General features: G+C 40.2%; 1 protein-coding gene and 1 long non-coding RNA gene across 4 annotated transcripts; both read right to left on the bottom strand.

Annotated features, from left to right (window-relative positions):
- Positions 1-9,435: 9,435 nt before the first annotated feature.
- Positions 9,436-14,210, bottom strand: LOC122761651 (zona pellucida-like domain-containing protein 1). The gene is made up of 10 exons (XM_044016863.1): positions 13,967-14,210; positions 13,198-13,418; positions 12,383-12,564; positions 12,075-12,147; positions 10,956-11,053; positions 10,704-10,784; positions 10,407-10,578; positions 10,203-10,323; positions 9,822-9,851; positions 9,436-9,677 (listed from the first exon to the last, which is right to left on the bottom strand). The coding sequence occupies exons 1-10, from the start codon at positions 14,181-14,183 to the stop codon at positions 9,505-9,507; spliced, it is 1,368 nt and encodes a 455-aa protein (XP_043872798.1). The 5' UTR covers positions 14,184-14,210; the 3' UTR covers positions 9,436-9,504.
- Position 14,211: 1 nt separating this feature from the next.
- LOC122761652 lies at positions 14,212-17,047 on the bottom strand. 3 transcript variants are annotated; one of them, XR_006358601.1, is made up of 4 exons: positions 16,594-17,047; positions 15,956-16,046; positions 15,444-15,536; positions 14,212-14,416 (listed from the first exon to the last, which is right to left on the bottom strand). It is a non-coding gene; the product is annotated as an uncharacterized LOC122761652 (long non-coding RNA). The 3 variants fall into 3 exon arrangements; XR_006358603.1 differs by having other exon boundaries at positions 16,708-17,047; XR_006358602.1 differs by lacking the exon at positions 16,594-17,047 and adding an exon at positions 16,105-16,165.
- Positions 17,048-17,059: the final 12 nt, after the last annotated feature.

Here is a 17,059-nt window from a genome sequence, read left to right as displayed (position 1 = left end):
CAAGATATTTATTATGATATTAGACAGAATTGTAAAGTAAAAGTGCTTGTTTTGATATAAAATGAATTAAATAGAAAATTTACCAAATAATGACGAGGATAATTGTGATAAAAACAGCTTAAATATATGTAATTTCACGTTGAGTGTAATACAATAGTGTGTAATAAAATATAAAATATAAAAATATTGCCGGCAAATACATTTAGTCTTATATTCTGTCTCTATTCCATCACCTCGCACAGTGGTGGGCGGGGGGCCACATGTAATCGAGGGCCACCAGTTTGACACATGATGTCATACATTTCCCAGGCCTGTATGTGGCGCTACACAGAGGTGGAGGAGAGGACGACAGGTACAAACATTTTAAAATAATCAGTAAACATTACAATGTAAATCAGCAGAGTCGCCCCCTGGTGGTTGTTTTATGCACCAATCATATAATAATGTAAACATAATAGATGTGGATGAGAGACAGGCTGAGATTTGTGGCATAATCTCGTCGGGATTACACGTGTAGTTGAGTGTCGTCTGTATAACAAGAACATGAAAAGTCATGCACAAAGATAATTGGACTCCAGGGAGAATTTTTCTGTTTATAGAAAAGAGAAGAGGCCCCAGTACAGAGCCTTGAGGGACTCCTGTGGGACAGAGATAAGGATGACTGTTGTTGCTATGACACAAAGACACACTGTTCAGTGAGACACTTTGACTCAGATGGACCACATCAGATGTGAGGATGTGGTTCTTAAGATAAAAACTGAGGTCTGAGGTCAGGGCTTCAGATAACTGCTAAAGATTAGCTGCTTCACATTAGCTGCTCATATATATATATATATATATATATATATATATATATATAGAGAGAGAGAGAGAGAGAGAGAGAGCTAGACCGGTTCCGCCCACGTCAGTCAGCTGACTGGGTGACAGAATAACGATAGGTGTAAATATGTACATGTCTGTTGACGTCTCACCGTTATGACATCAGGCACTGCCTACACTCCGCCCACATTCTGCCGACACCCTGCCCACACTCCGCCCACACTCTGCCTACCACGTACAGACACTGTTCTCAGTGGAAACACAAGCCTGACCAGGACTGTACTATTCCAGACTGAACCAGACTGCGATGGAAACACAGGGACACACAGTGACGTTGAGAGATTCAGTGTAGATGATTTGGACAAACATGTTGATGTGTGTTTTATTTCAGTGAAACAAACAGAGAATTAAATCTTTGTCTAATATCATGATGATCCTGTGAGACAGACGACGGACGCTCCTCTTAATGGACAGCAGCTCCACTGCTGATCAATAATCATTAGTCCAAGTTTCCTCTCTGTCCTGAAGACTTGTGTCGTACTGATCTCGTTCTTCTCTGTAGAACTTTCCACAACTAATCATCTCATTTAAACCGAGGAGAAGAAGAAGAGACAGACGTCAACAACTCAACAATGATCTCTGTCTTTATGTCTCTGTCTCCTCACAGACAGGTGTCTCCTCACAGTGGTTCCTCAGAGACAGGTGTCTCCTCACAGGTGTCTCCTCACAGTGGTTCCTCAGAGACAGGTGTCTGCTCACAGACAGGTGTCTCCTCACAGACAGGTGTCTCCTCACAGACAGGTGTCTCCTCACAGACAGGTGTCTCCTCACAGAGTTTCAGACTCCGCCCCCACACAGACCTGATGAAGATGTTTGTTTTAACAGAGCAGACGAGGGACAGAAGACACAAGGACAGAGGAAGAGGAACAGAGTCGTAAAGAATCCGTGGAGCAGCAGCAGTGACCGTCATCATCATCTTCATCATCTGCATGAATAACATGAATGAATGAATAACATGAATAACAAACACACAGTTGACGCTCAGCGGTGGACACATGAGATTACGCTCTGCATTTAGCCACGCCCACATTCACAGCCGTTACCATAACAATCTGCTCTGAGTCAAAAACCAGTTTTCAAGACAAAGAACATGCGAAGGTGAATGAATGAGTGAATGAGTGAATGTAAATGAAGCTGAAAGTGCTGGAGGACATGTAGTCCCTGTAAACACTTGTGTTGATGTTGCTTTATTTATTTATTGCTGTGTGATAAAAAATGTGTTTTTTATTCTGAATTTTCACATCTATGTTGTAAAATTAAATTAACAATCTTTATAAATGTATTTGTACAAAAAGAAGTGTTGAGTTCACGGTGGCTGTAAAAACTCATGGTGTTCCTCAGGGCTCCGTCCTTGGTCCACTATATCCACTATACATGTATTCATGTATATATGCATATATACTGTACATATATATGTATATATGCATATAAATATTTCATATAAAGAAATAATTAGATTTTCTGCAACTTTTACTCTTTAGATCAGAGTGAGTTTAAAAACATAAACACATGAGATCTAGACTCAGACGTCCTCGTGGCCTCAGACCTAGACTCAGATGTCGTTGTGGCCCCAGATCTAGACTCAGACTTCGTCGTGGACTCAGATCTAGACTAAGACGTCGTCGTGGACTCAGATCTAGACTCAGACGTCGTCGTGGACTCAGATCTAGACTCAGACTTCGTCGTGGACTCAGATCTAGACTAAGACGTCGTCGTGGACTCAGATCTAGACTCAGACGTCGTCGTGGACTCAGATCTAGACTCAGATTATTCACAGTATTAAGACAAACACAACAAAAAATAAACCACATCTGAGTGAAGCATGAGGTTTTTAAAACTCAGTGTTCGTCTGTTAAATCTGTTCAAACGTCCTCGTCCATGTCCTCGTCCTCGTCTTTGTCTCTGACTCAAACACATTTTCATAATTGGATTGATTTGGCAGTAATTTTAACCAGATTAACCTCAACATTCATGACGGCTCAAACATGTCTGTTCTCATCCACTCACTCACTCACTCACTCACTCACTCACAGCTGCTGCTGCTGCTGCTGCTGCTGCTGCTGCTGCTGCTGCTGCTCTTAAGTGCATCTCTAATAAAACCAGATTATCTGCCATGGTTAAACCTGGAAGTCCGTGTTTAGACTGAAGCCTAAATCAGATTAATAAACAGAACTGATCACAATCTGATCTTTTGACCAACTGTTCACATTAGAACACTGATCTTCATGTGTTCATACTGACATGGAGTTCTATAGTTACACCACAAATATGATATGGTGCCAACACGGGGCTGGTCAGAAGACGGGAATGTGTGAGCAAGAATCCAGGAAACAGAAGTGATAATCTGGTCCTGATGCAGGTCTGTCAGTCAGCCAGGAAGCAGAGAGGAAAACACGGCATGGATCACTGTATCACACAGGCAGCCAGGTAACCCACTAAGGAGGGCGGGACCTAGGCCGGGGCGTGGCATCTGTCTCTCTGTCTGTCTCTCTCTCTTTTCTTCATCCCTGGCAGCAGAGGCCACATTCCTCTCACAGAGGTCAGAGGTCAACTCCTCAGTCTTTCTCGAGTCCTAACAGACGGAGAGAAGAGGAACAATGACGGTCTGTGAGCAAGTTTCCCCCCTCATTCATTCATTCATTCATCTCTCACTCACTCATTATGTCACAGAAAGTGTTTTTGTATTCATATAAAATTATATTATGTTTGTTGTTGTTTGTTGTTTTGTTGTCACAGACCATTCATGAAAAGGAGATTTTTTAAATTAGATTAGATTAGACTGTATGGATCCTTCACTAAGGAACTTGTTATAGCAGCAGAGTCGAGCAGAACATGTATATATATATATATATATATATATATATATATATGTATATATATATATATCATTCAGAATCAAAATACTTTATCAATCCCCGGGGGGAAATTGTTTTTGTTCTAGATGCTCCGTGCAAAGCAATAGAAATACAGCAGTGAAAACAAGGCATAAGATATGGATATAAAAACAATAAAATGTATATACATATAATATACATACATATATAACTGCAGACCAGGACAAAAACCCAGTCAATCCCTCAGAGACAGATGACACACAAAGGAGAAGAAAGACAGAGAACACATCTAAAAACGGCTTATAAATCTTTAATCAGACGTCTGTGAATGTTTGGCCTGAAGCAGAAACAGCAGACTCTGTCTCTGTCCCTGTCTCTGTCCCTGTCCCTGACTCTGACTCTGTCCCTGTCTCTGTCTCAGATTAAATATGAACAGGATGAAATATTCTGTTAATGATCATTTGATTTTCTCTGTCAATTAACACAGATTATTTTCTTAACCCATTCATTTGCTGAATCAAGAATTAGATTTTACTGCATTTAAAACGTCTCAAACTTAAACTGAAGTTGCTTTTTTATTATATTTTTATCTCTTGCTGCTTTTATAGTAGTTTTTTTAATTCATGAGAAGTGATTCATATTTATTTATTTATGCTTCTAGACTTTTTAACTGTTTATTGAAATGTTTTGTGTATAATAATAATAATAATGAAAGTGGATCTGGATCCTGCAGCTTTATCCAAGAGGACCTGTCCCTGAGAGCTGGCTCCGCCTCCTGAACTGTCCCTGGGAGCTGGTTCCTCAGGAGAGGAGGAGCTGTTCACCTGTCCAGAGACAACAGATGAACTAACTCTGTGTCTCCAGGTCGCTTAAGTTAGAATAAATAATTCAATAAATCAGAGTTGTTTATTGTTTATTTATTACTTCCTCGGTCACTAACCACAAGAGTTCCTCTGTTCTTCACAGTCGTCATGACAACATATAGATTTTATGATAAGTGCTGCTTGTAAAACGTGCATTAATGTTGAAAGAAACAGGAAGTGATTATTTATGAATGAGAGGATGAAATGGAAACACAATCATGTGGTGCATTAGTCTGTGATCATACGTTCATACAGAGAATCACTCAGTGCTTTCATGTGTTCACGTACAGTTAGAATCATAATAATGAATGACCATCAGGGGGCGCTGCCACTTTTTTTAGTTTTTAGTTTAATTCTTTATTTCAAACAAGAATAAAAAATCATTTTCCCAGGTCGTCTTCAACAAAACACGACGCCCATTTAAAAGGGGCGTGGCCATGAGGTGACTTCAGAATATAAACAGCTGATGTTTGATGACGTCGCAGCTTCTTAATATCAAACATGTTTAATGATGACGTCATCAACACTGAGACGCCGGACGTCTGTCACATGGACAGACGGGAATTTGGACAATTGGACAGTTGAACAGATGGAGAGTTATGAGATTAAATGTCTCTCACTTGTGTAATAATAAATGTCTCCAGTTGACTGTGTTTATTTTGTCCATGCAGCAGAAGACATATAATTCTGTTGTGTGTCTGTTGTGTGGCAGTTGTTGTGTGTCTGTTGTGTCTCTGTTGTTGTGTGTCTTTGTTGTTGTATGTCTGTTGTTGTGTGGCAGTTGTTGTGTCTCTGTTGTTATGTCTCTGTTGCTGTGTGTCTGTTGTTGTGTCTCTATTGTTGTGTGTCTGTTGTTTTGTGGCAGTTGTTGTGTCTCTGTTGTTGTGTCTCTATTGTTATGTCTCTGTCGTTGTGTGTCTGTTGTGTCTCTGTTGTTGTGTGTCTGTTGTTATGTCTCTGTTTTTGTGTGTCTGTTCTTGTGTGGCAGTTGTTGTGTGTCTCTGGTCTGAGGACAGATAATGATTGTGTCTTTTATGGTCTCAGAGTTTTGTGGTGAAACTGAAACTGAAACCGCTGAGGTTTGATTTTATTACATTTTAATAGTTTGTTGTGTTTTGTGTGTGTCTTTGTCTTTAAGTGTCTTTATTGTCTATATAAACATTTATATAAAAGTCTACTTTTATTGACAGTAAATATGTGACATGAATCAAAGTGTGGACGTTCTTCTTATGTTGGTGATGAAGACATGAGACATGAGACACTGCTGTGTCCAAACACTCACAGAGCAGATGTGTGTGTGTGTGTGTTCTTCACCACAGAGAACTCTGCTGTTTCTCTGCTTTCATTATTGATGAGACTTAAAGTGAATTTTCCTTTGTGTGTGTGTGTGTGTGTGTGTGTGTGAGACTCACCCTCTCCCTCCCGTCATGCAGGATAGTCATCCATCCATCACATTAGCAGGTGCCACATGAATCATTAAGTCTCCTCCTGATGAAAGGATGATGTTTGACAAATAACATTTTCTTCATCATTCATATCATTAAAGTTATATCAGTGTAATCCTTTAGCTGCTGCTTATACAAATGACATCATAGTTGTATAAACACGTCATCACTGACTCAGAAGTCTTCTGTTAGAACTTGATACAAATGTGACATCATCATGTTCGACCACTATAACGCACACAGGTCTCGTCTGAACTCCTGGTCCGAACCCCGGAGCACAGACCCAGTAACAGGCTAATGAGATGTCCTCTTCCCTCCATCGTCCTGCAAACGTCCGATCCCTCTGTAACAAAGTGGACCTGCTACACGCTCGCTGCCGCCTGTAGGGCCTTCGGGGACATCGTGGCGGCAGAAATTCACGACAGTGAATTATGTCCCACGGTTCTTTCTGGAAAGACTGGACAGACAAATAGGTTATCACTTTCAGGTGCACAGGGGTCATACTGTTGTCACAAGATGAAGCTTAAAAATAGCTTTGTTGTCTGGCCTGCACCACCTGGGACATTTTTGATAAGGAATTAGACAACAGGGTCTCCATCATCCCTGATTATATCAACTTCTGTATCCAGACCACCATACCAGTTAAAAAAAATAATGAAATATCCCAACTCCAAACCATGGATCACACCACAGATGAGACGAAGCCTGAGGGAGAAGCTCAAAGCCTTCAAGCTCGAGGACTGGACAGCAGTGAAGACAGCGAACAGAACAGTCCTGAGGTCCTGAAAGCCAAACTCAAATATAAGAATAGTCTAGAACAAAAATTCAGCAAAATTAAAACCAAACAAGTCCTTCAGACGGCCAAAACCCTCACTGGAAAGGCACCTAGACCCAGCCCACCAATATCACCTGATTTTGGACACCAGCTGAACATCTTCTTTAATTGATTTAACAGAGGAGTGCCACAGACAACTGGGCATGCTCCCCCTGCTGGACCCCAACGGACCAGCCCCCTTCTCAGAGGAAGACGCCAGGAGGCAACTGAGAAGGTGCAAAACAGGTGCAGTTAATTGATGATCAGCTGTTGTTATTTCTCGTAAATCCATACTTACACTTCCTGAGACCAGGTTTTGACCTCTGCTCTCCAGCATGGTCCATCCTGGAGGAAGAAACAGTGTGAATGAGTTTCTGTCCAACATGAGTCCAAACTGTTGTCTTAATGACGCACTCTGGTGGACACAATTATGAACTACACCCAGGTGTGTTTCAGAGAGAAGTCTGCAGAACCAGAGACCACAGTTTCAGGAGGCAACATGTTTTCTTAACAGCGCCACCATGTGGACAACACAGAAAACAACTCCTATTTGTTATACATTTTAAACTTCTGTATATACATTCATTTTAAACTCCTGTATATACATATTTAATTCCTGTATAAACATTTTTAACTGTTGACACTGACTGTGGATGACAGTCTGTGTTCCTTTGCCTTTTCTTATGTAATACGTTGTATTGCTCTTGTTATTGTTTTATTTTCATGGTCATGGTCATGGAACTCTGGTTTGCTTCAAGTGAACCAAATGCAGGAAGTGGACTACAAGGCAGGGCATTGTGGGTAAACACAACCAAAACATATGCGCATGTAGAACGATAGCCGGGAGAAATGTGTGAATCCATCGTTGCAGCATAGCTGTGTCGTAGGTTCTCATAAAACCATCGGATCTGATGCAGCTCCATGTTTTTCTCTGATGTGGAGGAAAATAATTTTTTTGTCTTCTGGGACTCAAATTAAATTTTTTGACATGACTTTCAAGCTAATTGGATGAAGTAACATGTGACCCCAGAAACCCCTGAAAAAACACAGTGACCCCATGAACCACTGAAAAAACACAGTGACCCCATAAACCACTGAAAAACACAGTGACCCCAAAAACACTGAAAAACACAGTGACCCCATAAACCACTGAAAAAACACAGTGACCCCAAAAACCACATATGCCTGTATATGTGAGTGAGTGAGTGAGTGAGTGAGATTAAATTGAACTTTCAAGCTGACTGGATGAAGTAAAATATTAGAAACATTCTGTCCTGGACGCTGAAAAACTAGTTCATGCTTGTGTTACATCTAGATTAGATTACTGTAACTCCTTATTATCAGGATGTTCCAACAAGTCTGTTAGAACCCTTCAGTTCATTCAAGTTTCTGTTCTGACAGGAACTAGAAAGAGAGACCATATCACTCCAGTGTTAGCTTCTCTACACTGGCTCCCCGTACAGTTAAGAATTCAATTTAAAATCAAAGCACTTCATGATCAGGCCCCTTCATACCTGAAAGACCTAGTCTTACCCTATCACCCTAACAGATCTCTTAGGTCCCAAAATACAGGTTTACTTGTGGTTCCCAGAGTCTGTAAGAGCAGAATGGGAGGCAGAGCCTTCAGTTACCAGGTTCCTCCTCGTCTGTGGAACCAGCTCTGAATGACAGTTCGGGAGGCGGAGCCTCCCTCTTTATTTAAAGTTAGACTTAACACTTTCCATTTTGATAAAGCTTATAGTTAGAGCTGGTTCAGGGAAACCTGGACCATCTCTTAGTTATGCTGCTATAGACCTAGACTGCTGGGGGAATTTCCTGTGGTGCATGCAAACTCACTCTCTCACACTCAGGGTATGAATATGACTTTATTATACGTCATTAACCTTGTTCTTTCTCTCCCGAGTTTGTGTCTTTCCTTCCTCTCTCTCTCTCTCTCTCTCTCTCTGTGTGTCCTCATCTTGCAGGTTGCGGGATCCAGATCCAGTTTCGAGGCTACTATTATTATTATCATACATATCATCACCATTATTATTGTGCTATAATAAAAAGTAAATATCGGTATAATTTTTATCAACAGTCTCTGCTGCTTCTTAAACATATCATCACTGACCCTAACTGTGCTGTATAAACTTATAACTTGATACAACTGTTATATACCTGGTCCTGGTCTCATCTCCCTCTTGTCCTTTCTGTCCCCCACATCTCCTCTGTCCCCCATTTTTTCCTTTCACCACAACCGGTCGGGGCAGATGCTACACATCTCTGAGTCTGGTTCTGTCCTCTTCTGTTAAAAGGGAGTTTTTTGTCTCCACTGATGCCTACTGTCTGCGCATTGTGTGAACTGTTTTCTGCTCTCCATGATGTTGAGATAATGTATGTTATGATCTGGCGCTATATAAATAAAATTGATTTGAATTGAATTAAAATATGTGAATATATGTGACCCCATAAACTGTTGTAAAAACACACATTAATTGTTAATTTAAATGTTAAACAGCTGATAGATAAATATAAATAAAAACATATAACATCTCTCTTTTTACCAAAATATCTAAAATGGAGGAAACAGATGTGAAAGTGAATAAAAACACCAGAGGAAAAATCATACAAACACGTTTAATGTCAGTAAAACTCAGACAGAACTTTGACCTTTGGTTCATGATCCATGTTCATGTCAAGCTGTTGTTCCAAACACCTGAGGCAGAGCTCGCTGGGAGGCGGGACTTGTGCAGGAGGTGGAGTGACATCAGGAAGAAGGTCACGCTGACTCCGCCCAGAATGACCACACCTGAGATCAGAGCGCTGGTCACTGGGTTCAGTGAGTGGGAGGAGTCTGCAGACGCTGATGGTTTGAACAAAAATTTACAAAGTTCAACAAAAGCACAAGATTTTGTGTGTCTGTGTTTTGTTTAAGGAAGTATCTATTGTCTAGAGTCACACATGATATTTAAAACTGTTCTTTGTAACATTGTATAAAACTTCTTACCGAGCTGAGAGTTGTAGACAGAAGTTTCATCTAAAAATAAACAAAGTATGAAGTAAATCATCTTGTCAGATTATTCTTTCAAGAGTCAGATTATTATGAGTCAGGTTATTCTTCAAAGAGTCATATTATTATGAGTCAGATTATTATGAGTCAGATTATTCTTCAAAGAGTTATATTATTATGAGTCAGATTATTCATCAAAGAGTCAGATTATTCTTCAAAGAGTCATATTATTGAGTCAGATTATTCATCAAAGAGTCAGATTATTATGAGTCAGGTTATTCTTCAAAGAGTCATATTATTATGAGTCAGATTATTCATCAAAGAGTCAGATTATTATGAGTCAGATTATTCTTCAAAGAGTCATATTATTCTTCGTACCACTCCTGGTGACAATGGGTCCAGCAGTGATGACGGCGTTACTCGACGCTGCTGCTGCTGCTGCAGGATAATCTGGACTCTTGTCATCTTCCCGCTGACGTCGGCGTCGTCGCATACACAACTGACAATCACATGACCAGAGTATTTCAGTGGTCACTGAGGTCGGAGGGAAAAAACGCTGAGTCATGACTGTCGGACACTCACTGGCATCAGCGTGACGCAGTCGTCGGCTCGACACAGTTTGGTGACGCAGTGTAAAAACACCGTGGACAGTTTCTGGTGTCGGTGTTTGATGAAACGGAAAACCTCCAAGGAGAAACGTCCCATCTGACTTCTGCCGTTCTCAAACACGATCGTCTGTGGGTCTTTGTAGCAGCTGAACACACGTGAACACATGAACATACGTGAACGCATGACAGATGTGTATCTGTGGCACATTCACCAGCAGCTGAAAAGAAAATGAGCGTCTTTTATGCGTCGAGACAGAATCGGCGTCATTACCCGAAGAAAAGCTCGTAGCGGAGTTGGTCATTAGGATTCCCCGAGGGCGTCGCGTAACAGTCGTCCATCAAGATGTTCCACCTGCAGACAAACACACAAGCAGCCTTTCACATTATGAACACATGAATGAGAGATCTGTAAAAACTTGATCATGGTGGGAAATCTTTGCTTTAACTCTGGACGTGTAACACGAGCGCTTCAGTGATTCTGTCGCTAAATCAAAGATTAAAGAGTGAATGTTATCAATGTTACCTTTTGTCTAAGTTTGTTGCTTTGACTGCGGCAAACACTCGTGTTTTCAGAGCGAGTCCCGACGCTGGAATAGACAGAGGATGACTGTACGTCGAGTCCTGAACACACAGAGATTAGCCCTATTTAATCTGGTTCAACAGTCTTTGATCTTCAGACTCACCAGATTATTTATTTATTTATTTAGTCAGACTATTCTAAAAAAAAAACAAAAAAACATCTTCAAACCGTCATGCTGTTCTTAAGAGAGTCGGATTATTCGTCCAAAAGTTTTAAATTATTCTGCAGAGAGGCAGATTATTAGAACTACGTTTTATTATGCTATTCTAAAAAAAAATGTCTTCAAAGAGCCAGATTATTTTACAAAGAGTCCAATTATTCTTCATAGAGTCAGACTTCTCTTACCAGAGTCAGATTATTCATCCAACAGTTGGATTATTGCCCAAGAATCATATTATTCTTCAGAGAGACAGACTTTTCATTTAACAGTTGGATTATTCTCCAAAAAGTCTGTCTGACTATAGTCTGACTATTCCTCAAATAGTTTGACTATTCTTAAAAGAGTCAGATTGAAGAGAGTCGTACAAAAGTTGGAGTTATTCTTCAAAGAGTCATATTATTCATCAAATAATTTGATTATTCTTTAGTCGGACTATTAAAATAGTCAGCCTATTCTTCAGGGAGCCAGATTATTCTTTGCAGAGTCAGTTTATTCATCCAAAAATTGGACTATTCTTGAAAAAGTCAGATTATTTGTCTTCTTTATTCGCACCATTCATGATGTGAATTATTTAACTATCAACTATCTGCGAAATAAATAGAATTGAAGTTTAATTTAAAATATCATTTATGTTACTTTAAAATTAAAATGTGCTCAATTTGCCGTGTTGACCTTTTTATACATAAAAAAAAAATAGACGTTTGAATGAATGAGATGTGATTTTTGTTCATTAACAAAGTATAAATCTGTGAAATTAACTGAAATATTGTAACAAATCCTTCACTTACAAAACCATGATTCAGGTTCATGAACCCAATTTTCATGAAAATAAATCTGTTAATGTCGTCATTAAAATCTTCAGAGTTCATGAATGAATGAATGAATGAATGAATGAAACTCACGTTAAATAGGAGCATACTGAGCGTGCTCTCAAAGGTACCATTGTTGTCCTTGATGGTTACAGCTGAAGACGAGCTGTGAACACATGAAGTAACACGTTCACTTTGTCAACTTTGACCTATAATATTCTCTGACTCTCAGTCACGAATGACTTGATTTGCAAAAAGGTGAAATAAGCGACAGATTTGACTTTTTATTGCACTTTTAGAGAAAGTGATGATGAGATAAATAAATAAATGATCTTCTGAGCTCATTCGAAAACACAATATTGAGTTTCCAGCTTTTAAACTGATGAATGTTAGAAACTTACGATGCCAGCTGTGAGTTATTGACCAGATACTCCAGAGGATACGTGCAGCTGAACTTATACAGCAGACTGGGCAGATAACTGATGATGTCAGGAGGGTCAGGAGTGTCAATGTAACCTGACACGTTTCCAGTCTGCACCACAGACATGTTCCCGTACACGTTTGGTCCGTACACTGTACTCACCTGCACACACACACACACACAAGCATGCACATGCACAGAACTGGTTCAGGTTAGTGATGAGACTTTGTTTAAACTGTTTAAATGAATGGAAGTAAATGTGGAGTCCTGTGTGTTTGTGTTCTTGTATTTGTCACTTTGTGAGGACCAAAAATGGTATAAACTCTGTCAGGCTGCAGGATCCAGATCCACTTTTGAGGCTATCATTATTATTATCATCACCATTACTATGATGCTATAATCAAAGTTATATCAGGCTAATTGTTTAGCTGCTGCATATATAAATTACATCATAGTATAAACATGTCATCAGTGACATGAGTTAAACTTAGAATCTGTTTATCTGCTCCTGGTCTCTCTCTTCTGTCCCCATTTTTCCTTTCACCACAACCTGTCTTGGCAGTTGCTGCACATCTTTGAGTCTGGTTCTGGTTCTGTCAGGGATTTCTTCTTCTGTTAAAAGAGTTTTTTTTCTCTCCACTGCCCCCTAGTGTTTGTTCATTGTCTGAATTGTTGGTTTCTCTGCTCTTGATGATGTTGTTTATGTACCGACCTGAGATCATGTTTGTTATGATTCAGCGCGTTATAAATAAAGTTGAATTTAATTGTGTGTGTGTGTGTGTGTGTGTGTGTTACCAGCAGACTGTTACCACAGGCCTCCAGTGAACTGAGGCTGATGCTGAAAACAACAGCGGTGGGAAACGTGTTGTTGTTGACGAAGCCTCGACACTGAGCGTCGCCGTGGAAACTGTTCAGAGCCAAATCTGCCACAGTGTAACCAGAGAAAATCACCGGGCAGAAGTTAATCTTTACGGTGATGGTCTGAACGCCACAGTACACACTGATGTCACGCTCACCTGCACGAGGAGGGAGGAGGAGGGAGGAGGAGGGAAGAGGAGGAAGGAGGGAGGAGGAGGGAGGAGGGAGGGAACAAAAAGATGAACGCACGTCAATCATATCTTTGTTACAAGACTTTAAATTTGTTTTGTTTTTTGTGTAAAAGTGCAGTTTTTACTGCCACCTATCTGTGAGGTCGCAGAATACAACGCTCCACTTTAAACATGGAGGAGAAACTATGGTGGCCTGAAGGCAAATAAGAAAAAATAAACAGGAAAAGAAAAATATTTATGTGCTCATTTCTCTCATTTTTATTTGTAAAACTTTACAAATATAAGAGGTCACATCCTGTGACCTTTAACCTTTAACAAAAACAACCAACCTACCATCAAGTCAGGTGTTTATCATTTACAATCAAAACTGGAGAGTTAATGTGAACAGGATGGAAAATAATACACTAGATGAAGTGAATTTAATCAGATTAAGGCATGAATCCAGTTTTAATCTGTAATTTCTGATTTAAAATAAAATTAAAAACATTACATCATTAAGTGCTTTTGTTTCTCACCAGGAAATCTGCTGTGAAAACCAGCGTCACAGTTAAATCCATTAAACTGAGCTGAAGCCATGTTACTCATCATCATCATCATCATCATCATCAGGAAGAAGAAGCACGAGCGCGTCATGGCAGCAGCACCTGAGCGATCTTTGACCTCTGACATCCTCACAAGGTCACCATGGCAGAAAACAGATTCCTCAGGTGTGTGAAAAATAAACAGCTGCATCTGCTGCTGAAAACCTCCATCACCTCCTTTTAAATGTCTTCTTCATCGCTCGCTCCTCCTCTCTCTGTCCTCGCTCCTCCTTTGTCCCCCACAGTGTTGGAGACAGACACAGAGACAGAGACGTTGGACATGTGGCGTATCGTCGGTGGATCTTCAGATAAACCAGCGTCTTTATTCCAAACTGTGGGACAAAGACGCTGTAGCAGAACCAAACACTGGAAACTCTGTCGCATCTGAAAGACACAAACAAATCTGTTCAAATGATCCAGAAACCTGAGTGTGTTCACTCATGTGTTCACTCATGTGTTCACCTACTCATCTCTGAGTCTGATCCTCACTCTGTCACTCTTTAGTTGCTATAATTGTACTGCGCTAAAGTGATAAAAATATCATTCACCTCTTTTAAAAAAAGTCACTGAGTTTATAAATTAGGTTTAAATCATGTAAAAGTCACATTGTGGGCGTGTCCACAGGAGGAGACAAACACACATACTGGTTTATTGTCTTTAGTGAGGACCGTGCGTCCACAGACGTCTCTGTTCTTCAGAATATTGACGTAAACTCTCTGAGACTAAACCACTTGTTTAACAAACACGTAGAGAAGAGACATTTCCACCATTTTGTTTGTGTCAGTTTAAGCAACATTTAGCTACAGTCCTGCTCTCTGTCTCCCCCTGTGTCTGTCAGTGGTACTGTAGCTCTTCTTCTTTATTTCTTCATCATTTTTCTGTGTGTTTTACATCATTTTCAGGGTTATTAAAGAATTTCAGAATAGTCAATAAAGAATTTTGACTGCACATTGGACACAGAAAATGACGATGATGTCTTTGTAAAAAAATTCAACAATTAGACAAATCAACATATTTAGTTATTTTTGTTTATATGACACAATTATCAGCTGCTTTTAAAAAAAAATGTATTTACATGACAGTAAATACTGAGGGAAAATGTGTGTGTGTGAGACATGCCGTCCTTATGGGGACAAAAATCAAATCCCAGTAACATGTTGTGTGGTTAGTGTTACATTAAGGTTAGGTCAGTAGCTAATGTACACGTGAAGGTTATCTTTGTGAGGACATTGTGTCTAAGCCCCACAACTTTAAAGGGCTTTTTCAGGGTTAAGACCTGGTTTTAAGGTTAGGGAATGCATTAGGTCTATCATGTGTCCTCACAAAGATATTAAAACAACTTTGTGTGTGTGAGTGGTACAGTCAAGTATTACTTCATAGGACATTCACTGTCATAAAACCTGAAATTCACCTTTAAAAATCAGCGATTGTCCTGGTTTTCACGTGTGAAGACTGTTTGCTTGGAGAGCATCATGACACTGTGCTGCCCCCGTGTGGTCTCAGTCTGTGGTTACAGGAAATAGCAAACAGCATTGTAGTTATAATCTCAGTGAGTCAGCCATTTTGATTTATATTTGACATTTGAAAAAAACAAAAAACAAAACATGAAGTCCTGCTGAGATAAAAAGAAAGAAGCTAATTTATTATTTATGAGAAAAATTTAAATTTAATAATTTAAAAATGAGGATTAAGTGTATTCACAAAAAAATAAAAAAACATTTAACATTTAAATTGAGGTTACATTAATTAACATTAGTAAATGCTGTAATAAACATTTATTTACTATTAATGTTTTAATAAAACATGTAATATATATGCCTATACATATATATATAGAGGCATATATCATATATATATATATATTCATACAACATTCAATGGTTCATAAAGCTACTGTGACTGATTTACTCCAAATGTATTTACCTGTAAGACCTTTACCTGTAGCTGATCTAAGGTCAGTTCTTGTAGACCTCCACCTGCAGCTGATCTGAGGTCAGTTCCTGTAGACCTTCACCTGTAGCTGAGTCAGTTCCTGTCCTTCACCTGTAGCTGATCTGAGGTCAGACCTCCACCTGTAGCTGATCTGAGGTCAGTTCCTGTAGACCTCCACCTGCAGCTGATCTGAGGTCAGTTCTTATACCTCCACCTGCAGCTGATCTGAGGTCAGTTCTTGTATACCTCCACCTGCAGCTGATCTGATGTCAGTTCCTGTAGACCTCCACCTGCAGCTGATCTGAGGTCAGTTCCAGTAGACCTCCACCTGCAGCTGATCTGAGGTCAGTTCTTGTATACCCACCTGAAGCTGATCTGAGGTCAGTTCCTGTAGACCTCCACCTGCAGCTGATCTGAGGTCAGTTCTTGTATACCTCCACCCGTAGCTGATCTGATGTCAGTTCCTGTAGACCTCCACCTGCAGCTGATCTGAGGTCAGTTCCTGTAGACCTCCACCTGCAGCTGATCTGAGGTCAGTTCTTGTATACCTCCACCTGCAGCTGATCTGAGGTCAGTTCTGTATACCTCCACCTGCAGCTGATCTGATGTCAGTTCCTGCAGACCTCCACCTGTAGCTGATCTGAGGTCAGTTCCTGTAGACCTCCACCTGCAGCTGATCTGTGGTCAGTTCTTGTATACCTCCACCTGCAGCTAATCTGAGGTCAGTTCTTGTATACCTCCACCTGCAGCTGATCTGATGTCAGTTCCTGTAGACCTCCACCTGCAGCTGATCTGAGGTCAGTTCCAGTAGACCTCCACCTGCAGCTGATCTGAGGTCAGTTCTTGTATACCTCCACCTGAAGCTGATCTGAGGTCAGTTCCTGTAGACCTCCACCTGCAGCTGATCTGAGGTCAGTTCTTGTATACCTCCACCCGTAGCTGATCTGAGGTCAGTTCCTGTAGACCTCCACCTGCAGCTGAAGCAGCTGATCCACGATCAGAGCAGGAGATGTTTCTTCACTCAGACTTCAACAAACTGAGGCCGTCATTTCCCTCAGAGTGTGGCCCTAGTTTCTTTTTTAATAGCCCTTTAAA

Source organism: Solea senegalensis, unplaced genomic scaffold (assembly GCF_019176455.1).
Source record: "Solea senegalensis isolate Sse05_10M unplaced genomic scaffold, IFAPA_SoseM_1 scf7180000014855, whole genome shotgun sequence".
NCBI lineage: Eukaryota > Metazoa > Chordata > Actinopteri > Pleuronectiformes > Soleidae > Solea > Solea senegalensis.
The sequence above is the reverse complement of the archived record's forward strand: the minus strand, read 5'-3'. Positions and strand labels throughout refer to the sequence as shown.